Genomic DNA, 24,040 nt, shown 5'->3' with positions numbered 1-24,040 from the left:
GAAAATCCAACGTATTATTAGGAGAAGTTTCTGAATCCACTATTAGGAGAAGTCTCTGAACTCACTGTTTCTCTTGAACACTTTCTCTATGTACAGTTAAGTCTCTGGTCCTGTCCCGTAACGTGCAGAGATTTAGTGGTTTACCTGAGTGACATCACAACCTGATGTTATACACACCAGTATACTAAACCACTTTTGTTCTCTGGTAATTACAAAGTTTCAGGCTCTTGTTGAGGTCCTGAATTAATTTCTCATGCAGATTCATAGCCCTCTTCCCTCCTCGTGCTCAGCTTTCAGCCACAGTTACCAGGGAACAGACGTTTCATACTCACCTCAAGCAATAATCTACGTCTGTCTTCCCAACCCTCTTTTTCTTCACTGAGCTCTACTGATCTACAAAATAACTTTGGGCCCTCTGCACAAAACAAAGAACCAATTATAAGGGTTAAACACTTCTGATGATGCTGCTGCTTGGATCACTCATGAGCAACACAGCAGTAAAGTCAGCAGCTCTATTCTCCACATCCTTCCCATTCGCTTCCCCCCACCACCACACGTGAGCTCCGACAGAAATGTTCGGTGTTACAGCCGCGTGTACTGCGAGAAATGAAAGGCAGCAGCAGTTTTCCTGAACATGCTGAAATCTAGATTGCAGTGAAATAGCAGCTGCTCCAGGAAAAGCTCAACACCAGGATCCCACATCTCCCCCCAAAACTGATGGCTGCTGACGACTGAGATCCCCATTTTAACACGCGCTGTAAATCAGACAGGCTGGAAGCACGCAGGACAGTAACTGTATGAACACATCAGCTCGTTGCATCACAGTTATCTAGTAGGTCTCAAGAAACAAACATCCTTTAAGGCTGTCCTAAAACTGTGTTCTATCAAATGTAACAAGCCATTGTTTTGGTGGCCTGTGGAATGTTTAGGGCTGCGTATGTTTTCTTTGACTGTTGTTTTCCTTGGTTTTTAGTACAAAATTCACTGGATTCAGAAGAGAAAAACCGAGATTCAGGAGGACAAAGAACCCCACGGGCATATGTGGCTGATAAGAATACTCAACGTTCTTAATGATAACAGCAGAAAGACAAGAAAAAGTTAAAGATGATATACATACCTGAAAGGGTCTGAAATGTCTAGGCAACTTGTCCAGTGACTATTTTTTTGGTAAGCTCCAAAAGTCCAGATACCTATTAGGCAATTATCTGAAAGAAAAGAAAGCCAGACAGCTGCTCAGCCTTTATTTTGCCAGGACTTCCTCACGGGCTTCTAGCACAACCTAGACCCCAAGTAAGGGTGGCAAATGTTGACTACAAACCATTCATAAGCGGGCAGCATTTTTTCCTCACTGAATTCCAGTAAGAGTTTAAAAGGAAAAAAATACAAAAGGGGTGAATAAGTTCTGTTGTACCTCTTAGGCGTTCATCATCTTTGGAGAAGAAGAAGACTCTAGCACTTTCCGTGTGTGGTAAAGAAAGAAACCTAGACAAGTACAAAGGGATTTTAGCATCCTAAAAGGCACTATCAAATTCCATGAACACGAGTTAGAGCTGCAGCGCTTCAGAGAAATGGTAAACATTGAAGAGCTTTACTCCACAGTAACCAAACAGAGCCTTCTATAAAAACCCCACTTTTTAAAAGAAAACTGACTGTGTCTTTGGCTTTTGGCCAAACTCAGTTTGGGTTTGGTCAAACCAAAACGACCCAGTTAATTTCTTGTGCTCAACTTCTCTCTCTTCATATTCAGCTTCACATCAAATGGGCTGCTGGGAGTTTTGACTCGGTGCAGCACAGACGGTTTTCCAAGATGACTTTCACTGCTCAGAGGTGTGCAATGTCCGTTTCCCGTTTCCTGAGTGCTGCTCTTAATATGCCCACAGCATCCAACTACGACAACCAAGGAGAGAACAAATACAAATGGAACTTGCATTTCTTGGTCCTTTCCAATTTCTGATGGTTCAGGCTCATCATCACTCTCAGAACTGCTGTCTTGGAAACGTGGATCCTCTTGCCATGTGACTTTCACCGGTTTTATTGGTCCAAGTATGTAAGGCTCTGCAATAACAGCACCAAAAAAGAAAAAAAGCCAAAACCAGGTTATCCCTCTACTTGCCAGGAAAAGTCCCTCCTTTCAAGTGAAATACTTACACTGGAGAAGGCAGATTTCAGAAGGACAGAATCTTCTCCCCTCAGATTTTCTGAGCTAAATCTCTGCTCCAGTATTTTCCACTTTGTTCTAGGCATCTCCTACGTATTCCTAAACCTTGATCGCTGCATTCAGAAGACACTAACTACCTTCTGAATTCAGCAGAAGTGTGGGGGGCTTGTTGCTTTGTGTTGTTGCACACAAAGCACCTTGGGTTTTTTAATCTTTTGGGTAACTTTGCACAGTTTCTTTTCTTTCCTACAAGACTGTGACTTGATTTAATATTGTTTCATCTTCATTTCATAAGGCCTCATTTTATCTGAGGTTAGCACACGCCAATGATGATGTGTCATTCAGCTTCCATTTTCTAAAGGTCCAAGAATAGAATTCAGTAACTAATAAAATGTTCTTGAATCCTGGGGTCAGCTCCAGGATTTTGCTCTTCACTCTACATTAACACACATTTTCTTTGAAGTCTTGTTGGGTTCTATGAAACTTGCCAGGACTGGTGTGTCACCTTTTTCCCTGTTTGAGAAATTTAGGGGATGACAACAAGCTTTTTCACCACTCTGCAAAGACCCCACTGCCTTCTCTCTCAAAGCCCGCCTTTCAAAACTCTGAGATGCAAGCACGAGTTACCTCTCCTTAATCTACCACAAGCCTGGCAAGTAGAAATGAAGATCAAAATGCTTCTGCCTAATTACTGGCTTCTACCGCTGAAAAGCCCCTGGATCCTGACCCTCTTTACACCGTATTGCTCTGCAGTGCCTGCCTTAAGCTCTTCCTAGGAATGGCACCGTTAGAAGGGTTCTGCTGTTACCTTCTTTCATGCCCGACTCCTGTGTGTCTCCAAAGAAGGAAAAGTGAAAGCACTCGACTCCTGAGCTACGTCGTTCGCAGGCAAAGGTCCCAGATGGTCAGCTGGGACAGAGTCCTGCGCATCCTCTTTGTCCCAAGGGTATGTCCTCAGCGTTTTCTGGTTTGTTCTTTGAAGGTCCAAACAAGTCTTTTAAATCAGCAGCAATGTCGTAATCGATGTCTTCAGACACTTGAGGCAGTGTCTCACTCTCTTCTTTCTTCTTCCTTTTGGCTTTCCTGAAATCAGATTGCTTAAGGATAGCAACACAGCACATGTCCTTTCCAAAGACAGCTTCCCTAAGAGCCACCTTGCTCTTCTGTCTCCCTAAACGTATCCAAGCCCACTAAGGAGTGGTTCACTTTCAAGGGTAAGCAGTGGGGAAACATCTGAGGTTTGAGTCTAAAGGCAGGAACAAGTGTCCTTTTTAATTAGCCACCCCCTTAAGTGACTTTTCACTTAATAGGTGGCAACACAGCAATCAGGTATTTAGCACAGATTCCTGCCAATAGCAATGTCAAGAGTTAATACACTTTTCTCAGAGACCTGCAAATCTCAAGGTCCCTGTATTGAGCTTCCTCACCTTCACTTACGGCAGAGAACAGACGGACTAGAAAGAAAAGATGACGCTACATGCTGATTTTCGAGGCCTGAGTTGAGGCCTGACGTCGCTGGCGGGAGCGGTTGCTCCTGGTGGATGTCCCCGGCAATGTCACCCTACGCCTGGGCCTCTCAGCAGTTGCTGCTGTGCTGCGGCTCCTGTCACGGCGACTCCTCGACCGGACAGGTGGATTTGAGGCGCGACGTCGCTGGCGGGTGCGGCTGCGTCTGGGGGATGTCTCTGATGGTGTCTCCCTCGGCCTGGGCCTCTCAGCAGTTGCTGCTGTCCTGCGGCTCCTGTCACGGCGACTCCTCGACTGGAGAGGTGGATTTGAGGCCTGACGTCGCCGGCGGGAGCGGTTGCTCCTGGTGGATGTCCCTGATGTTGTCTCCCTCGGCCTGGGCGTCTCAGCCCTTGGTGCTGTCCTCTGGCTCCTGTCACGGCGACTCCGCGACCGGACAGGTGGATTTGAGGCCCGACGTTGCTGGCGCGAGCGGCTGCGTCTGGGGGATGTCTCTGATGGTGTCCTTCTGTGCCTGGGCCTCTCAGCCCTTGGTCCTGTCCTCTGGCTCCTGTCACGGCGACTCCTCGACCGGACAGGTGGATTTGAGGCCCAACTTTGCCGGCGAGAGCGATTTTGCCTGCGGTCAGACCCAGAGCCTCTGGAATGGCTGGTGTCTGATGACCTTGATGTCACCTCACTCTCCGTGCAGGGGCTGCTGCTCTCCAGCGAGGAAGATTGCAGCAGCTGCCTCATTGGTGCATGTTGGACGCTGCTGCGTTTGCTGGTCTCTGGAGACGGAGACAGGGGAGGCACACCCGATGGTGCCAGGATGCCAGAGCTGGGGCTGATGGCCTCGGATTGTGCAGAGCTATGGGAAGGCTCCAATCCATGAGAAGGCTCCAATCCTGACTGTCCGGCCAGGCTGGGGACATTGAGCTCCGGCTCATCCCTGGGGGCATTGAGCTCAGGCTCATCCCTGGGGGCATTGAGCTCCGGCTCATCCCTGGGGGCTGTAAGGGGAAGCAGGAATGAGAGGGGCCCAGCAGGCCTGGGCCAGGCCAGGCCAGAGCGGTGCCCCCAGCTCTCCAGGAGCGGACGGGCTCTGCCAAGCCCAGCCTTGGCACTGACCCCAGCCCAGGGCCACGCAGCTGCGTTGCCTCATACCTGTGCCCAGACCAGCACAGCTGTCGCACTCCCAGCTGGGTGTGTTGTTTCTGAGGCCAGAGCAGCGCCTGTGGGTGCCCTCAGCAGCACAGGAGGAGCACAGGAGCAGTTCCCAGGGCCTGGGAAAGCAAATGGGTTCATGGCACTGAGGACAAAGTGTCCACAGCTCGGGATTGTCCGGCTGAGCTCTTCTTCTGCCTCCTTCTGCTTCGAGCCCTTGCCGAGACACAGGTTCCCTGCAGAGCCCTGGGGTGCAGCTGCCCAGCTTACCCCTCTTCCTCTGCCTCCTCCCTGCCTCCTGGATAAAGGCACTTCCTGGCATTGCACCAGCTGTGCCTCTCTCCTAATTCTGCAAAGGCATCGTTGTCCTCCCATGTTGGCTGTCTGATGGGGAAAGGAAAAGCTGATGCGTTTGTGCTGCTCTGCCATCCTGGAGGTACAGGCTGTCCCTGCTCTTCCTCCGGTGCTTTTGCAAGTCTTGCGTGAAGCTGAAGCCCGGACTCACGGGACAGGGCAGGGCCAGGACTGCGGGGGCAGGGCCTGGCACAGCAGCTGCCCCCTCCTGTGTTGTGAGCCAGGCAGAAGGACACCAACCTGAAGGGGATTCGGATCCCCATGACGAACATTTGGACAGCAAACTCATCATCGTCTCTGCAGAGGGGGCACTGGAAGTACAATGCACCAGCGCGCAAGGCCTGTCCCTGCAGGGCAAACAGCAGCAGCGTGAGCAAGGCCCTCATGCTGCTGAGCACCTGCTGTGCCCCGGGGCTGCGGAAATGGCTCCTACCTGGATGCAGTCCCTGTGGAACCAGGCCTTTTTGCACGCTGGGCACACCAGTGTTGTGTAGCTCTTTCTCTCCTCCACAGGCTCCATGCAGATGGGGCATTCGGTGCCTGGCTCCGGAATCGCCCTCACATCCTGTTCTGGGCAGTGCTCAGGGCAGTAGGAGCTGGGGGAAAAGGGACGAGCAAAGTGGGAAATGCTGGGTCCTTCCACAGGGGTGGCCAGAAGGGGAGAGGAGGTACCTGTATGGGGTTATGTACTGAGTCACACAGTGACCCTCCTTGGCACAGGGCAGGTGGAACCATCTGTCGCAGTCTTCCTGACAGCACATGATGGTGGCCCCAGTCTCCCCACAGACGCAGCAGTGCTGGAAAGAGCCAAGCAGCCCCATCAGCAGCAGCCTCGGGGCCTCCCCAGGCAGCCTCACGGCTCCGGGCAGGGCGCAGGACTGTGGCCGCTGCTGGGTCTCAGCCCACAGACCCGCCTGGAGGAAGAGGCTCCTGTGCCAGAGCCTCTGTGGAGCTGCTGGGAGCCAGACTTTTGTCCCACAGCTGGTGGGAAGGGCCGGCCTTTCTTTTGTGGGGTCTGGGCTAAGCACTGGCAAACCTCGCCTGGCACAAACCTCCCTGCTCTTGTCAGGCTCTCACCTCCTGAGCTGCCCGGCTGACTGCAAGTTGGATATCGCGAGGGCGACAGCCCGTGAATCCGGTCTGATCATCGTCTTGTCGAAAAATGAGGCTGGCGAAATTCTGTGGCAAAGACAGGGAGCTGATGAGGAGAGAGTGGCAGGGGCTGCCCACTGCAATGCCGGAGGGAGGCCCGGTGCAACTCACCAGGCAGAAGATGTGGGCACAGAGCCCGTGCTTCTCCTGTTTGTCGCCGCAGATGTCCGGGTCAGCCTCTGCGCGGCGGCACAGCAGGCATGCTGCAGGGGACAGAGCCAATGGCACCGGGCACGAGCACCTCTGCGGGGCTCTTAGCCCGCAGCATCGGCCCCAAGGGCTGCTCTGGCCCTGCCTGCCTGGCTGATGGGCAGGCCTGGAGGCCTTGGGGAGCAGGGGACAGCGCGGGCGTCCCCACAGCTGCCCCCTGGCCCGGCTGGGCCCCCCTTGGGCAGGAAGGAGGCTCCCAGCCCCAGCATGGCTGGGCAGCTCCTGCCTCCCCCTGCCTCCGCTCCGGGCCCCACGCTGGCTGCCCCGACAGCCCCTGTGCCAGGCTGCGGGAGGGCTGCTTTGCCCTCACCTGGCTCCCTGGCATCAGAGGCCTCCTGCTTCCCTTCTGCCATGGTTCTGGTCTGCGATGAGTCCCCGTGCAGGAACACCGCGACCTTCTCCAGGCGCTCGTCCTCTCCCTCTGTGGGAGAAAGAAGAGTGTGGGGAGTTTGCAGAACCGGCCCAGAGCCACGAGGGCACTACTCCCTGGTGAGCCCTGCGTGAGCCCTGCTCCAGTCCGCCTTCTCCTCCCGTCACCGCGTCGAGGAACACTGCTGTCTCCCGTGGATGTTCCTCTGCTGCGTCTGGGAAGGGAGAGGCAGGTGAGCCTGCAGCACAGGCCCAGAGCCCCGAGGTGTGGGGCCCCTCTGGTCCCTGGGCAGCCCCGTCCCTGTCCTACCTTCTCCTCCCGTTGTCAGGTCGCACTGACACACGGCCTGAGCCCAGCGTTCCCTCTGGTGGCCTTGGTCGCACGGGTCACAATGGCCATTCTGACATCAGCAACGCGCACCCAAAATAGGGGCAGCGATGGCCTCAGTCCCACGCCACCCTTGGGAACCGAGGTTCTGAGATGGGTCCGAGCCTTTGGTCAGAGCCCAACCAGGGCAGGGGCTCCTGCAGCAAGTGCAGGGTCAAATGCCAGGCCCTGGGGCAGCCATCGAGGGTGGCACTGTTGGCAGAAAGGGGTTGTTCAGGCAGTGCCACTCCAGGGCTCCTGCCCCTGGCAGTCGGCTGCCCAGAGAGCTTGTGGGCTCTCTTGCACTGGACAGATTCAAAAGCTGCCCCAGGTGGAGCGACGTTTTCCCTGAGACCTGTCTGGAGAAATCCCAGAGGAACCCGATTTGATACTCTTGCTGGTCAGTGTTGGGAACAGGAGATAAAACTGGAGACCACCGCACGTGGCTCCCAACCTCAATTATCCTGTCACCCTATGAACTAACAACTTTGACATTTAGTATTAAATGGAAAATTTAGTGATAAGCTCCTGAGAAACGCCAGCTTTTACACTGACTCTGATGGAAACCCAGAGAATTCAGAGGGAGTTTTCTGCGGGCATCTGACTGGAGAGCTTGAAACAGTCCTCGACTCAGAAGTCAAATGCAGGAGGATGCTTTTCCCACATGAAAGGCACTTTTGCCAGTTTGGTCCATGCTTTCCTACTAGCCAATAAATATATTGAAAAAAACAGCTAGAAGAGAAGCACAAACCGTTCTTTTGGCCTTTTCTCATTCACGTCTTTGCAAGCATGCTCCTGGAAAATCCAGATCAATGGCTTCTAGAACAATCAGCGGGACCCCTGGAAAGCAAGGGGTGACGAGCAGGGACACCCTGCACCTGCCTGATGCCGGGGCAGCGGGAGTTCATCAATTTTCCTGACTCCATGGGAGAGGCACCTTGGGAGGACAAGGATGCCTTCACTGAACTAGGAGGGAGGCACAGCTGGCGCAATGCCAGGGAGTGCCTTTATGCAGGAGGCAGGGAGGAGGCAGAGGAAGAGGGCTAAGTTGGGAAGTGGCACCCCGGGGTCTGTAGTGAACCCGTGTCTCGGCAAGGGCTCGAAGCAGAAGGAGCCAGAAGAGCTCAGCCGGACTATGCCGAGCTCTGGACACTTTGTCCTCAGCGCCATGAACCTCCTTGTTCCCCAGGCCCTGGGAGCTGCTCCTGTGCTGCCCCTGCAAGTTATGTATAGACACAGAGCTACCTGCTCTTTCCCAACCCTGTGCAGCACTGGACACGAGGACACAGTAAAATGTTGTCTTCGTTACATGATCTAATTATCAAAAGTCCGGCCAAGAAGCAACTGACATTGAAGCCCTACACACAGAAAACCCCAAACCCTGGTACAAACCTTGAATTGACACAGGACACGTATTCCTATTCAGAAACACAGGCTGACAGTTTTGGCCAAAAGTTTTTCCTATTAGATCTTGGAAAGGATTTCCAAAGTAACATTGGTTTGCAACTTCTTCAAGGAAGAAACATGACACGCTTCTCATCAGTAAAAGAAGATTTATTGGTTTGCTTTCACTTTTCTTTTGGCGTCCTTATGCTTCCTTCGGCATTCCAGAAAATGGTGAAAATCCAACGTATTATTAGGAGAAGTTTCTGAATCCACTATTAGGAGAAGTCTCTGAACTCACTGTTTCTCTTGAACACTTTCTCTATGTACAGTTAAGTCTCTGGTCCTGTCCCGTAACGTGCAGAGATTTAGTGGTTTACCTGAGTGACATCACAACCTGATGTTATACACACCAGTATACTAAACCACTTTTGTTCTCTGGTAATTACAAAGTTTCAGGCTCTTGTTGAGGTCCTGAATTAATTTCTCATGCAGATTCATAGCCCTCTTCCCTCCTCGTGCTCAGCTTTCAGCCACAGTTACCAGGGAACAGACGTTTCATACTCACCTCAAGCAATAATCTACGTCTGTCTTCCCAACCCTCTTTTTCTTCACTGAGCTCTACTGATCTACAAAATAACTTTGGGCCCTCTGCACAAAACAAAGAACCAATTATAAGGGTTAAACACTTCTGATGATGCTGCTGCTTGGATCACTCATGAGCAACACAGCAGTAAAGTCAGCAGCTCTATTCTCCACATCCTTCCCATTCGCTTCCCCCCACCACCACACGTGAGCTCCGACAGAAATGTTCGGTGTTACAGCCGCGTGTACTGCGAGAAATGAAAGGCAGCAGCAGTTTTCCTGAACATGCTGAAATCTAGATTGCAGTGAAATAGCAGCTGCTCCAGGAAAAGCTCAACACCAGGATCCCACATCTCCCCCCAAAACTGATGGCTGCTGACGACTGAGATCCCCATTTTAACACGCGCTGTAAATCAGACAGGCTGGAAGCACGCAGGACAGTAACTGTATGAACACATCAGCTCGTTGCATCACAGTTATCTAGTAGGTCTCAAGAAACAAACATCCTTTAAGGCTGTCCTAAAACTGTGTTCTATCAAATGTAACAAGCCATTGTTTTGGTGGCCTGTGGAATGTTTAGGGCTGCGTATGTTTTCTTTGACTGTTGTTTTCCTTGGTTTTTAGTACAAAATTCACTGGATTCAGAAGAGAAAAACCGAGATTCAGGAGGACAAAGAACCCCACGGGCATATGTGGCTGATAAGAATACTCAACGTTCTTAATGATAACAGCAGAAAGACAAGAAAAAGTTAAAGATGATATACATACCTGAAAGGGTCTGAAATGTCTAGGCAACTTGTCCAGTGACTATTTTTTTGGTAAGCTCCAAAAGTCCAGATACCTATTAGGCAATTATCTGAAAGAAAAGAAAGCCAGACAGCTGCTCAGCCTTTATTTTGCCAGGACTTCCTCACGGGCTTCTAGCACAACCTAGACCCCAAGTAAGGGTGGCAAATGTTGACTACAAACCATTCATAAGCGGGCAGCATTTTTTCCTCACTGAATTCCAGTAAGAGTTTAAAAGGAAAAAAATACAAAAGGGGTGAATAAGTTCTGTTGTACCTCTTAGGCGTTCATCATCTTTGGAGAAGAAGAAGACTCTAGCACTTTCCGTGTGTGGTAAAGAAAGAAACCTAGACAAGTACAAAGGGATTTTAGCATCCTAAAAGGCACTATCAAATTCCATGAACACGAGTTAGAGCTGCAGCGCTTCAGAGAAATGGTAAACATTGAAGAGCTTTACTCCACAGTAACCAAACAGAGCCTTCTATAAAAACCCCACTTTTTAAAAGAAAACTGACTGTGTCTTTGGCTTTTGGCCAAACTCAGTTTGGGTTTGGTCAAACCAAAACGACCCAGTTAATTTCTTGTGCTCAACTTCTCTCTCTTCATATTCAGCTTCACATCAAATGGGCTGCTGGGAGTTTTGACTCGGTGCAGCACAGACGGTTTTCCAAGATGACTTTCACTGCTCAGAGGTGTGCAATGTCCGTTTCCCGTTTCCTGAGTGCTGCTCTTAATATGCCCACAGCATCCAACTACGACAACCAAGGAGAGAACAAATACAAATGGAACTTGCATTTCTTGGTCCTTTCCAATTTCTGATGGTTCAGGCTCATCATCACTCTCAGAACTGCTGTCTTGGAAACGTGGATCCTCTTGCCATGTGACTTTCACCGGTTTTATTGGTCCAAGTATGTAAGGCTCTGCAATAACAGCACCAAAAAAGAAAAAAAGCCAAAACCAGGTTATCCCTCTACTTGCCAGGAAAAGTCCCTCCTTTCAAGTGAAATACTTACACTGGAGAAGGCAGATTTCAGAAGGACAGAATCTTCTCCCCTCAGATTTTCTGAGCTAAATCTCTGCTCCAGTATTTTCCACTTTGTTCTAGGCATCTCCTACGTATTCCTAAACCTTGATCGCTGCATTCAGAAGACACTAACTACCTTCTGAATTCAGCAGAAGTGTGGGGGGCTTGTTGCTTTGTGTTGTTGCACACAAAGCACCTTGGGTTTTTTAATCTTTTGGGTAACTTTGCACAGTTTCTTTTCTTTCCTACAAGACTGTGACTTGATTTAATATTGTTTCATCTTCATTTCATAAGGCCTCATTTTATCTGAGGTTAGCACACGCCAATGATGATGTGTCATTCAGCTTCCATTTTCTAAAGGTCCAAGAATAGAATTCAGTAACTAATAAAATGTTCTTGAATCCTGGGGTCAGCTCCAGGATTTTGCTCTTCACTCTACATTAACACACATTTTCTTTGAAATCTTGTTGGGTTCTATGAAACTTGCCAGGACTGGTGTGTCACCTTTTTCCCTGTTTGAGAAATTTAGGGGATGACAACAAGCTTTTTCACCACTCTGCAAAGACCCCACTGCCTTCTCTCTCAAAGCCCGCCTTTCAAAACTCTGAGATGCAAGCACGAGTTACCTCTCCTTAATCTACCACAAGCCTGGCAAGTAGAAATGAAGATCAAAATGCTTCTGCCTAATTACTGGCTTCTACCGCTGAAAAGCCCCTGGATCCTGACCCTCTTTACACCGTATTGCTCTGCAGTGCCTGCCTTAAGCTCTTCCTAGGAATGGCACCGTTAGAAGGGTTCTGCTGTTACCTTCTTTCATGCCCGACTCCTGTGTGTCTCCAAAGAAGGAAAAGTGAAAGCACTCGACTCCTGAGCTACGTCGTTCGCAGGCAAAGGTCCCAGATGGTCAGCTGGGACAGAGTCCTGCGCATCCTCTTTGTCCCAAGGGTATGTCCTCAGCGTTTTCTGGTTTGTTCTTTGAAGGTCCAAACAAGTCTTTTAAATCAGCAGCAATGTCGTAATCGATGTCTTCAGACACTTGAGGCAGTGTCTCACTCTCTTCTTTCTTCTTCCTTTTGGCTTTCCTGAAATCAGATTGCTTAAGGATAGCAACACAGCACATGTCCTTTCCAAAGACAGCTTCCCTAAGAGCCACCTTGCTCTTCTGTCTCCCTAAACGTATCCAAGCCCACTAAGGAGTGGTTCACTTTCAAGGGTAAGCAGTGGGGAAACATCTGAGGTTTGAGTCTAAAGGCAGGAACAAGTGTCCTTTTTAATTAGCCACCCCCTTAAGTGACTTTTCACTTAATAGGTGGCAACACAGCAATCAGGTATTTAGCACAGATTCCTGCCAATAGCAATGTCAAGAGTTAATACACTTTTCTCAGAGACCTGCAAATCTCAAGGTCCCTGTATTGAGCTTCCTCACCTTCACTTACGGCAGAGAACAGACGGACTAGAAAGAAAAGATGACGCTACATGCTGATTTTCGAGGCCTGAGTTGAGGCCTGACGTCGCTGGCGGGAGCGGTTGCTCCTGGTGGATGTCCCCGGCAATGTCACCCTACGCCTGGGCCTCTCAGCAGTTGCTGCTGTGCTGCGGCTCCTGTCACGGCGACTCCTCGACCGGACAGGTGGATTTGAGGCGCGAAGTCGCTGGCGGGTGCGGCTGCGTCTGGGGGATGTCTCTGATGGTGTCTCCCTCGGCCTGGGCCTCTCAGCAGTTGCTGCTGTCCTGCGGCTCCTGTCACGGCGACTCCTCGACTGGAGAGGTGGATTTGAGGCCTGACGTCGCCGGCGGGAGCGGTTGCTCCTGGTGGATGTCCCTGATGTTGTCTCCCTCGGCCTGGGCGTCTCAGCCCTTGGTGCTGTCCTCTGGCTCCTGTCACGGCGACTCCGCGACCGGACAGGTGGATTTGAGGCCCGACGTTGCTGGCGCGAGCGGCTGCGTCTGGGGGATGTCTCTGATGGTGTCCTTCTGTGCCTGGGCCTCTCAGCCCTTGGTCCTGTCCTCTGGCTCCTGTCACGGCGACTCCTCGACCGGACAGGTGGATTTGAGGCCCAACTTTGCCGGCGAGAGCGATTTTGCCTGCGGTCAGACCCAGAGCCTCTGGAATGGCTGGTGTCTGATGACCTTGATGTCACCTCACTCTCCGTGCAGGGGCTGCTGCTCTCCAGCGAGGAAGATTGCAGCAGCTGCCTCATTGGTGCATGTTGGACGCTGCTGCGTTTGCTGGTCTCTGGAGACGGAGACAGGGGAGGCACACCCGATGGTGCCAGGATGCCAGAGCTGGGGCTGATGGCCTCGGATTGTGCAGAGCTATGGGAAGGCTCCAATCCATGAGAAGGCTCCAATCCTGACTGTCCGGCCAGGCTGGGGACATTGAGCTCCGGCTCATCCCTGGGGGCATTGAGCTCAGGCTCATCCCTGGGGGCATTGAGCTCCGGCTCATCCCTGGGGGCTGTAAGGGGAAGCAGGAATGAGAGGGGCCCAGCAGGCCTGGGCCAGGCCAGGCCAGAGCGGTGCCCCCAGCTCTCCAGGAGCGGACGGGCTCTGCCAAGCCCAGCCTTGGCACTGACCCCAGCCCAGGGCCACGCAGCTGCGTTGCCTCATACCTGTGCCCAGACCAGCACAGCTGTCGCACTCCCAGCTGGGTGTGTTGTTTCTGAGGCCAGAGCAGCGCCTGTGGGTGCCCTCAGCAGCACAGGAGGAGCACAGGAGCAGTTCCCAGGGCCTGGGAAAGCAAATGGGTTCATGGCACTGAGGACAAAGTGTCCACAGCTCGGGATTGTCCGGCTGAGCTCTTCTTCTGCCTCCTTCTGCTTCGAGCCCTTGCCGAGACACAGGTTCCCTGCAGAGCCCTGGGGTGCAGCTGCCCAGCTTACCCCTCTTCCTCTGCCTCCTCCCTGCCTCCTGGATAAAGGCACTTCCTGGCATTGCACCAGCTGTGCCTCTCTCCTAATTCTGCAAAGGCATCGTTGTCCTCCCATGTTGGCTGTCTGATGGGGAAAGGAAAAGCTGATGCGTTTGTGCTGCTCTGCCATCCTGGAGGTACAGGCTGTCCCTGCTCTTCCTCCGGTGCTTTTGCAAGTCTTGCGTGAAGCTGAAGCCCGGACTCACGGGACAGGGCAGGGCCAGGACTGCGGGGGCAGGGCCTGGCACAGCAGCTGCCCCCTCCTGTGTTGTGAGCCAGGCAGAAGGACACCAACCTGAAGGGGATTCGGATCCCCATGACGAACATTTGGACAGCAAACTCATCATCGTCTCTGCAGAGGGGGCACTGGAAGTACAATGCACCAGCGCGCAAGGCCTGTCCCTGCAGGGCAAACAGCAGCAGCGTGAGCAAGGCCCTCATGCTGCTGAGCACCTGCTGTGCCCCGGGGCTGCGGAAATGGCTCCTACCTGGATGCAGTCCCTGTGGAACCAGGCCTTTTTGCACGCTGGGCACACCAGTGTTGTGTAGCTCTTTCTCTCCTCCACAGGCTCCATGCAGATGGGGCATTCGGTGCCTGGCTCCGGAATCGCCCTCACATCCTGTTCTGGGCAGTGCTCAGGGCAGTAGGAGCTGGGGGAAAAGGGACGAGCAAAGTGGGAAATGCTGGGTCCTTCCACAGGGGTGGCCAGAAGGGGAGAGGAGGTACCTGTATGGGGTTATGTACTGAGTCACACAGTGACCCTCCTTGGCACAGGGCAGGTGGAACCATCTGTCGCAGTCTTCCTGACAGCACATGATGGTGGCCCCAGTCTCCCCACAGACGCAGCAGTGCTGGAAAGAGCCAAGCAGCCCCATCAGCAGCAGCCTCGGGGCCTCCCCAGGCAGCCTCACGGCTCCGGGCAGGGCGCAGGACTGTGGCCGCTGCTGGGTCTCAGCCCACAGACCCGCCTGGAGGAAGAGGCTCCTGTGCCAGAGCCTCTGTGGAGCTGCTGGGAGCCAGACTTTTGTCCCACAGCTGGTGGGAAGGGCCGGCCTTTCTTTTGTGGGGTCTGGGCTAAGCACTGGCAAACCTCGCCTGGCACAAACCTCCCTGCTCTTGTCAGGCTCTCACCTCCTGAGCTGCCCGGCTGACTGCAAGTTGGATATCGCGAGGGCGACAGCCCGTGAATCCGGTCTGATCATCGTCTTGTCGAAAAATGAGGCTGGCGAAATTCTGTGGCAAAGACAGGGAGCTGATGAGGAGAGAGTGGCAGGGGCTGCCCACTGCAATGCCGGAGGGAGGCCCGGTGCAACTCACCAGGCAGAAGATGTGGGCACAGAGCCCGTGCTTCTCCTGTTTGTCGCCGCAGATGTCCGGGTCAGCCTCTGCGCGGCGGCACAGCAGGCATGCTGCAGGGGACAGAGCCAATGGCACCGGGCACGAGCACCTCTGCGGGGCTCTTAGCCCGCAGCATCGGCCCCAAGGGCTGCTCTGGCCCTGCCTGCCTGGCTGATGGGCAGGCCTGGAGGCCTTGGGGAGCAGGGGACAGCGCGGGCGTCCCCACAGCTGCCCCCTGGCCCGGCTGGGCCCCCCTTGGGCAGGAAGGAGGCTCCCAGCCCCAGCATGGCTGGGCAGCTCCTGCCTCCCCCTGCCTCCGCTCCGGGCCCCACGCTGGCTGCCCCGACAGCCCCTGTGCCAGGCTGCGGGAGGGCTGCTTTGCCCTCACCTGGCTCCCTGGCATCAGAGGCCTCCTGCTTCCCTTCTGCCATGGTTCTGGTCTGCGATGAGTCCCCGTGCAGGAACACCGCGACCTTCTCCAGGCGCTCGTCCTCTCCCTCTGTGGGAGAAAGAAGAGTGTGGGGAGTTTGCAGAACCGGCCCAGAGCCACGAGGGCACTACTCCCTGGTGAGCCCTGCGTGAGCCCTGCTCCAGTCCGCCTTCTCCTCCCGTCACCGCGTCGAGGAACACTGCTGTCTCCCGTGGATGTTCCTCTGCTGCGTCTGGGAAGGGAGAGGCAGGTGAGCCTGCAGCACAGGCCCAGAGCCCCGAGGTGTGGGGCCCCTCTGGTCCCTGGGCAGCCCCGTCCCTGTCCTACCTTCTCCTCCCGTTGTCAGGTCGCACTGACACACGGCCTGAGCCCAGCGTTCCCTCTGGTGGCCTTGGTCGCACGGGTCACAATGGCCATTCTGACATCAGCAACGCGCACCCAAAATAGGGGCAGCGATGGCCTCAGTCCCACGCCACCCTTGGGAACCGAGGTTCTGAGATGGGTCCGAGCCTTTGGTCAGAGCCCAACCAGGGCAGGGGCTCCTGCAGCAAGTGCAGGGTCAAATGCCAGGCCCTGGGGCAGCCATCGAGGGTGGCACTGTTGGCAGAAAGGGGTTGTTCAGGCAGTGCCACTCCAGGGCTCCTGCCCCTGGCAGTCGGCTGCCCAGAGAGCTTGTGGGCTCTCTTGCACTGGACAGATTCAAAAGCTGCCCCAGGTGGAGCGACGTTTTCCCTGAGACCTGTCTGGAGAAATCCCAGAGGAACCCGATTTGATACTCTTGCTGGTCAGTGTTGGGAACAGGAGATAAAACTGGAGACCACCGCACGTGGCTCCCAACCTCAATTATCCTGTCACCCTATGAACTAACAACTTTGACATTTAGTATTAAATGGAAAATTTAGTGATAAGCTCCTGAGAAACGCCAGCTTTTACACTGACTCTGATGGAAACCCAGAGAATTCAGAGGGAGTTTTCTGCGGGCATCTGACTGGAGAGCTTGAAACAGTCCTCGACTCAGAAGTCAAATGCAGGAGGATGCTTTTCCCACATGAAAGGCACTTTTGCCAGTTTGGTCCATGCTTTCCTACTAGCCAATAAATATATTGAAAAAAACAGCTAGAAGAGAAGCACAAACCGTTCTTTTGGCCTTTTCTCATTCACGTCTTTGCAAGCATGCTCCTGGAAAATCCAGATCAATGGCTTCTAGAACAATCAGCGGGACCCCTGGAAAGCAAGGGGTGACGAGCAGGGACACCCTGCACCTGCCTGATGCCGGGGCAGCGGGAGTTCATCAATTTTCCTGACTCCATGGGAGAGGCACCTTGGGAGGACAAGGATGCCTTCACTGAACTAGGAGGGAGGCACAGCTGGCGCAATGCCAGGGAGTGCCTTTATGCAGGAGGCAGGGAGGAGGCAGAGGAAGAGGGCTAAGTTGGGAAGTGGCACCCCGGGGTCTGTAGTGAACCCGTGTCTCGGCAAGGGCTCGAAGCAGAAGGAGCCAGAAGAGCTCAGCCGGACTATGCCGAGCTCTGGACACTTTGTCCTCAGCGCCATGAACCTCCTTGTTCCCCAGGCCCTGGGAGCTGCTCCTGTGCTGCCCCTGCAAGTTATGTATAGACACAGAGCTACCTGCTCTTTCCCAACCCTGTGCAGCACTGGACACGAGGACACAGTAAAATGTTGTCTTCGTTACATGATCTAATTATCAAAAGTCCGGCCAAGAAGCAACTGACATTGAAGCCCTACACACAGAAAACCCCAAACCCTGGTACAAACCTTGAATTGACACAGGACACGTATTCCTATTCAGAAACACAGGCTGACAGTTTTGGCCAAAAGTTTTTCCTATTAGATCTTGGAAAGGATTTCCAAAGTAACATTGGTTTGCAACTTCTTCAAGGAAGAAACATGACACGCTTCTCATCAGTAAAAGAAGATTTATTGGTTTGCTTTCACTTTTCTTTTGGCGTCCTTATGCTTCCTTCGGCATTCCAGAAAATGGTGAAAATCCAACGTATTATTAGGAGAAGTTTCTGAATCCACTATTAGGAGAAGTCTCTGAACTCACTGTTTCTCTTGAACACTTTCTCTATGTACAGTTAAGTCTCTGGTCCTGTCCCGTAACGTGCAGAGATTTAGTGGTTTACCTGAGTGACATCACAACCTGATGTTATACACACCAGTATACTAAACCACTTTTGTTCTCTGGTAATTACAAAGTTTCAGGCTCTTGTTGAGGTCCTGAATTAATTTCTCATGCAGATTCATAGCCCTCTTCCCTCCTCGTGCTCAGCTTTCAGCCACAGTTACCAGGGAACAGACGTTTCATACTCACCTCAAGCAATAATCTACGTCTGTCTTCCCAACCCTCTTTTTCTTCACTGAGCTCTACTGATCTACAAAATAACTTTGGGCCCTCTGCACAAAACAAAGAACCAATTATAAGGGTTAAACACTTCTGATGATGCTGCTGCTTGGATCACTCATGAGCAACACAGCAGTAAAGTCAGCAGCTCTATTCTCCACATCCTTCCCATTCGCTTCCCCCCACCACCACACGTGAGCTCCGACAGAAATGTTCGGTGTTACAGCCGCGTGTACTGCGAGAAATGAAAGGCAGCAGCAGTTTTCCTGAACATGCTGAAATCTAGATTGCAGTGAAATAGCAGCTGCTCCAGGAAAAGCTCAACACCAGGATCCCACATCTCCCCCCAAAACTGATGGCTGCTGACGACTGAGATCCCCATTTTAACACGCGCTGTAAATCAGACAGGCTGGAAGCACGCAGGACAGTAACTGTATGAACACATCAGCTCGTTGCATCACAGTTATCTAGTAGGTCTCAAGAAACAAACATCCTTTAAGGCTGTCCTAAAACTGTGTTCTATCAAATGTAACAAGCCATTGTTTTGGTGGCCTGTGGAATGTTTAGGGCTGCGTATGTTTTCTTTGACTGTTGTTTTCCTTGGTTTTTAGTACAAAATTCACTGGATTCAGAAGAGAAAAACCGAGATTCAGGAGGACAAAGAACCCCACGGGCATATGTGGCTGATAAGAATACTCAACGTTCTTAATGATAACAGCAGAAAGACAAGAAAAAGTTAAAGATGATATACATACCTGAAAGGGTCTGAAATGTCTAGGCAACTTGTCCAGTGACTATTTTTTTGGTAAGCTCCAAAAGTCCAGATACCTATTAGGCAATTATCTGAAAGAAAAGAAAGCCAGACAGCTGCTCAGCCTTTATTTTGCCAGGACTTCCTCACGGGCTTCTAGCACAACCTAGACCCCAAGTAAGGGTGGCAAATGTTGACTACAAACCATTCATAAGCGGGCAGCATTTTTTCCTCACTGAATTCCAGTAAGAGTTTAAAAGGAAAAAAATACAAAAGGGGTGAATAAGTTCTGTTGTACCTCTTAGGCGTTCATCATCTTTGGAGAAGAAGAAGACTCTAGCACTTTCCGTGTGTGGTAAAGAAAGAAACCTAGACAAGTACAAAGGGATTTTAGCATCCTAAAAGGCACTATCAAATTCCATGAACACGAGTTAGAGCTGCAGCGCTTCAGAGAAATGGTAAACATTGAAGAGCTTTACTCCACAGTAACCAAACAGAGCCTTCTATAAAAACCCCACTTTTTAAAAGAAAACTGACTGTGTCTTTGGCTTTTGGCCAAACTCAGTTTGGGTTTGGTCAAACCAAAACGACCCAGTTAATTTCTTGTGCTCAACTTCTCTCTCTTCATATTCAGCTTCACATCAAATGGGCTGCTGGGAGTTTTGACTCGGTGCAGCACAGACGGTTTTCCAAGATGACTTTCACTGCTCAGAGGTGTGCAATGTCCGTTTCCCGTTTCCTGAGTGCTGCTCTTAATATGCCCACAGCATCCAACTACGACAACCAAGGAGAGAACAAATACAAATGGAACTTGCATTTCTTGGTCCTTTCCAATTTCTGATGGTTCAGGCTCATCATCACTCTCAGAACTGCTGTCTTGGAAACGTGGATCCTCTTGCCATGTGACTTTCACCGGTTTTATTGGTCCAAGTATGTAAGGCTCTGCAATAACAGCACCAAAAAAGAAAAAAAGCCAAAACCAGGTTATCCCTCTACTTGCCAGGAAAAGTCCCTCCTTTCAAGTGAAATACTTACACTGGAGAAGGCAGATTTCAGAAGGACAGAATCTTCTCCCCTCAGATTTTCTGAGCTAAATCTCTGCTCCAGTATTTTCCACTTTGTTCTAGGCATCTCCTACGTATTCCTAAACCTTGATCGCTGCATTCAGAAGACACTAACTACCTTCTGAATTCAGCAGAAGTGTGGGGGGCTTGTTGCTTTGTGTTGTTGCACACAAAGCACCTTGGGTTTTTTAATCTTTTGGGTAACTTTGCACAGTTTCTTTTCTTTCCTACAAGACTGTGACTTGATTTAATATTGTTTCATCTTCATTTCATAAGGCCTCATTTTATCTGAGGTTAGCACACGCCAATGATGATGTGTCATTCAGCTTCCATTTTCTAAAGGTCCAAGAATAGAATTCAGTAACTAATAAAATGTTCTTGAATCCTGGGGTCAGCTCCAGGATTTTGCTCTTCACTCTACATTAACACACATTTTCTTTGAAATCTTGTTGGGTTCTATGAAACTTGCCAGGACTGGTGTGTCACCTTTTTCCCTGTTTGAGAAATTTAGGGGATGACAACAAGCTTTTTCACCACTCTGCAAAGACCCCACTGCCTTCTCTCTCAAAGCCCGCCTTTCAAAACTCTGAGATGCAAGCACGAGTTACCTCTCCTTAATCTACCACAAGCCTGGCAAGTAGAAATGAAGATCAAAATGCTTCTGCCTAATTACTGGCTTCTACCGCTGAAAAGCCCCTGGATCCTGACCCTCTTTACACCGTATTGCTCTGCAGTGCCTGCCTTAAGCTCTTCCTAGGAATGGCACCGTTAGAAGGGTTCTGCTGTTACCTTCTTTCATGCCCGACTCCTGTGTGTCTCCAAAGAAGGAAAAGTGAAAGCACTCGACTCCTGAGCTACGTCGTTCGCAGGCAAAGGTCCCAGATGGTCAGCTGGGACAGAGTCCTGCGCATCCTCTTTGTCCCAAGGGTATGTCCTCAGCGTTTTCTGGTTTGTTCTTTGAAGGTCCAAACAAGTCTTTTAAATCAGCAGCAATGTCGTAATCGATGTCTTCAGACACTTGAGGCAGTGTCTCACTCTCTTCTTTCTTCTTCCTTTTGGCTTTCCTGAAATCAGATTGCTTAAGGATAGCAACACAGCACATGTCCTTTCCAAAGACAGCTTCCCTAAGAGCCACCTTGCTCTTCTGTCTCCCTAAACGTATCCAAGCCCACTAAGGAGTGGTTCACTTTCAAGGGTAAGCAGTGGGGAAACATCTGAGGTTTGAGTCTAAAGGCAGGAACAAGTGTCCTTTTTAATTAGCCACCCCCTTAAGTGACTTTTCACTTAATAGGTGGCAACACAGCAATCAGGTATTTAGCACAGATTCCTGCCAATAGCAATGTCAAGAGTTAATACACTTTTCTCAGAGACCTGCAAATCTCAAGGTCCCTGTATTGAGCTTCCTCACCTTCACTTACGGCAGAGAACAGACGGACTAGAAAGAAAAGATGACGCTACATGCTGATTTTCGAGGCCTGAGTTGAGGCCTGACGTCGCTGGCGGGAGCGGTTGCTCCTGGTGGATGTCCCCGGCAATGTCACCCTACGCCTGGGCCTCTCAGCAGTTGCTGCTGTGCTGCGGCTCCTGTCACGGCGACTCCTCGACCGGACAGGTGGATTTGAGGCGCGAAGTCGCTGGCGGGTGCGGCTGCGTCTGGGGGATGTCTCTGATGGTGTCTCCCTCGGCCTGGGCCTCTCAGCAGTTGCTGCTGTCCTGCGGCTCCTGTCACGGCGACTCCTCGACTGGAGAGGTGGATTTGAGGCGCGACGTCGCCGGCGGGAGCGGTTGCTCCTGGTGGATGTCCCTGATGTTGTCTCCCTCGGCCTGGGCGTCTCAGCCCTTGGTGCTGTCCTCTGGCTCCTGTCACGGCGACTCCGCGACCGGACAGGTGGATTTGAGGCCCGACGTTGCTGGCGCGAGCGGCTGCGTCTGGGGGATGTCTCTGATGGTGTCCTTCTGTGCCTGGGCCTCTCAGCCCTTGGTCCTGTCCTCTGGCTCCTGTCACGGCGACTCCTCGACCGGACAGGTGGATTTGAGGCCCAACTTTGCCGGCGAGAGCGATTTTGCCTGCGGTCAGACCCAGAGCCTCTGGAATGGCTGGTGTCTGATGACCTTGATGTCACCTCACTCTCCGTGCAGGGGCTGCTGCTCTCCAGCGAGGAAGATTGCAGCAGCTGCCTCATTGGTGCATGTTGGACGCTGCTGCGTTTGCTGGTCTCTGGAGACGGAGACAGGGGAGGCACACCCGATGGTGCCAGGATGCCAGAGTTGGGGCTGATGGCCTCGGATTGTGCAGAGCTATGGGAAGGCTCCAATCCATGAGAAGGCTCCAATCCTGACTGTCCGGCCAGGCTGGGGACATTGAGCTCCGGCTCATCCCTGGGGGCATTGAGCTCCGGCTCATCCCTGGGGGCATTGAGCTCCGGCTCATCCCTGGGGGCTGTAAGGGGAAGCAGGAATGAGAGGGGCCCAGCAGGCCTGGGCCAGGCCAGGCCAGAGCGGTGCCCCCAGCCCTCCAGGAGCGGACGGGCTCTGCCAAGCCCAGCCTTGGCACTGACCCCAGCCCAGGGCCACGCAGCTGCGTTGCCTCATACCTGTGCCCAGACCAGCACAGCTGTCGCACTCCCAGCTGGGAGTGTTGCTTGTGAGGCCAGAGCAGCGCCTGTGGGTGCCCTCAGCAGCACAGGAGGAGCACAGGAGCAGTTCCCAGGGCCTGGGAAAGCAAATGGGTTCATGGCACTGAGGACAAAGTGTCCACAGCTCGGGATTGTCCGGCTGAGCTCTTCTTCTGCCTCCTTCTGCTTCGAGCCCTTGCCGAGACACAGGTTCCCTGCAGAGCCCTGGGGTGCAGCTGCCCAGCTTACCCCTCTTCCTCTGCCTCCTCCCTGCCTCCTGGATAAAGGCACTTCCTGGCATTGCACCAGCTGTGCCTCTCTCCTAATTCTGCAAAGGCATCGTTGTCCTCCCATGTTGGCTGTCTGATGGGGAAAGGAAAAGCTGATGAGCTTGTGCTGCTCTGCCATCCTGGAGGTACAGGCTGTCCCTGCTCTTCCTCCGGTGCTTTTGCAAGTCTTGCGTGAAGCTGAAGCCCAGACTCACGGGACAGGGCAGGGCCAGGACTGCGGGGGCAGGGCCTAGCACAGCAGCTGCCCCCTCCTGTGTTGTGAGCCAGGCAGAAGGACACCAACCTGAAGGGGATTCGGATCCCCATGAGGAACATTTGGACAGCAAACTCATCATCGTCTCTGCAGAGGGGGCACTGGAAGTACAATGCACCAGCGCGCAAGGCCTGTCCCTGCAGGGCAAACAGCAGCAGCGTGAGCAAGGCCCTCATGCTGCTGAGCACCTGCTGTGCCCCGGGGCTGCGGAAATGGCTCCTACCTGGATGCAGTCCCTGTGGAACCAGGCCTTTTTGCACGCTGGGCACACCAGTGTTGTGTAGCTCTTTCTCTCCTCCACAGGCTCCATGCAGATGGGGCATTCGGTGCCTGGCTCCGGAATCGCCCTCACATCCTGTTCTGGGCAGTGCTCAGGGCAGTAGGAGCTGGGGGAAAAGGGACGAGCAAAGTGGGAAATGCTGGGTCCTTCCACAGGGGTGGCCAGAAGGGGAGAGGAGGTACCTGTATGGGGTTATGTATTCAGTCACACAGTGACCCTCCTTGGCACAGGGCAGGTGGAACCATCTGTCGCAGTCTTCCTGACAGCACATGATGGTGGCCCCAGTCTCCCCACAGACGCAGCAGTGCTGGAAAGAGCCAAGCAGCCCCATCAGCAGCAGCCTCGGGGCCTCCCCAGGCAGCCTCACGGCTCCGGGCAGGGCGCAGGACTGTGGCCGCTGCTGGGTCTCAGCCCACAGACCCGCCTGGAGGAAGAGGCTCCTGTGCCAGAGCCTCTGTGGAGCTGCTGGGAGCCAGACTTTTGTCCCACAGCTGGTGGGAAGGGCCGGCCTTTCTTTTGTGGGGTCTGGGCTAAGCACTGGCAAACCTCGCCTGGCACAAACCTCCCTGCTCTTGTCAGGCTCTCACCTTCTGAGCCGCCCGGCTGACTGCAAGTTGGATATCGCGAGGGCGATAGCCCATGAATCCTACACGACGCTTTTCTTGTCGAAAATTGGACATGGCGAAATTCTGTGGCAAAGACAGGGAGCTGATGAGGAGAGAGTGGCAGGGGCTGCCCACT

General features: G+C 52.7%; 4 protein-coding genes across 4 annotated transcripts; all 4 read right to left on the bottom strand.

Moving 5' to 3' along the window:
• Positions 1-61: 61 nt before the first annotated feature.
• Positions 62-3,097, bottom strand: LOC125331809 (nucleolar protein 8-like). The gene is made up of 4 exons (XM_048316188.1): positions 2,967-3,097; positions 1,929-2,055; positions 1,412-1,482; positions 62-415 (listed from the first exon to the last, which is right to left on the bottom strand). Exons 1-4 carry the CDS (start codon positions 2,974-2,976, stop codon positions 294-296), a joined length of 330 nt encoding a protein of 109 aa, XP_048172145.1. The 5' UTR covers positions 2,977-3,097; the 3' UTR covers positions 62-293.
• A 534-nt stretch (positions 3,098-3,631) lies between these two features.
• Positions 3,632-12,642, bottom strand: LOC125331718 (protein SON-like). Its single transcript, XM_048316026.1, has 11 exons — positions 11,809-12,642; positions 8,616-10,897; positions 6,798-6,908; positions 6,389-6,480; positions 6,203-6,304; positions 5,798-5,922; positions 5,559-5,721; positions 5,366-5,472; positions 5,042-5,155; positions 4,772-4,890; positions 3,632-4,617 (listed from the first exon to the last, which is right to left on the bottom strand). Exons 2-11 carry the CDS (start codon positions 8,761-8,763, stop codon positions 3,632-3,634), a joined length of 2,067 nt encoding a protein of 688 aa, XP_048171983.1. The 5' UTR covers positions 8,764-10,897; positions 11,809-12,642.
• LOC125331717 (protein SON-like) lies at positions 12,474-21,484 on the bottom strand. Its single transcript, XM_048316025.1, has 11 exons — positions 20,651-21,484; positions 17,458-19,739; positions 15,640-15,750; positions 15,231-15,322; positions 15,045-15,146; positions 14,640-14,764; positions 14,401-14,563; positions 14,208-14,314; positions 13,884-13,997; positions 13,614-13,732; positions 12,474-13,459 (listed from the first exon to the last, which is right to left on the bottom strand). The coding sequence occupies exons 2-11, from the start codon at positions 17,603-17,605 to the stop codon at positions 12,474-12,476; spliced, it is 2,067 nt and encodes a 688-aa protein (XP_048171982.1). The 5' UTR covers positions 17,606-19,739; positions 20,651-21,484.
• On the bottom strand, positions 21,316-23,979 carry LOC125331716 (G2/M phase-specific E3 ubiquitin-protein ligase-like). The gene is made up of 7 exons (XM_048316024.1): positions 23,887-23,979; positions 23,482-23,606; positions 23,243-23,405; positions 23,050-23,156; positions 22,726-22,839; positions 22,456-22,574; positions 21,316-22,301 (listed from the first exon to the last, which is right to left on the bottom strand). Exons 1-7 carry the CDS (start codon positions 23,977-23,979, stop codon positions 21,316-21,318), a joined length of 1,707 nt encoding a protein of 568 aa, XP_048171981.1.
• Positions 23,980-24,040: the final 61 nt, after the last annotated feature.

This window comes from Corvus hawaiiensis, chromosome 11 (assembly GCF_020740725.1).
Source record: "Corvus hawaiiensis isolate bCorHaw1 chromosome 11, bCorHaw1.pri.cur, whole genome shotgun sequence".
NCBI classification, from domain to species: Eukaryota; Metazoa; Chordata; class Aves; order Passeriformes; family Corvidae; genus Corvus; species Corvus hawaiiensis.
Note: the sequence above shows the minus strand (reverse complement) of the source record. Positions and strands in the feature narration are given on the sequence as shown.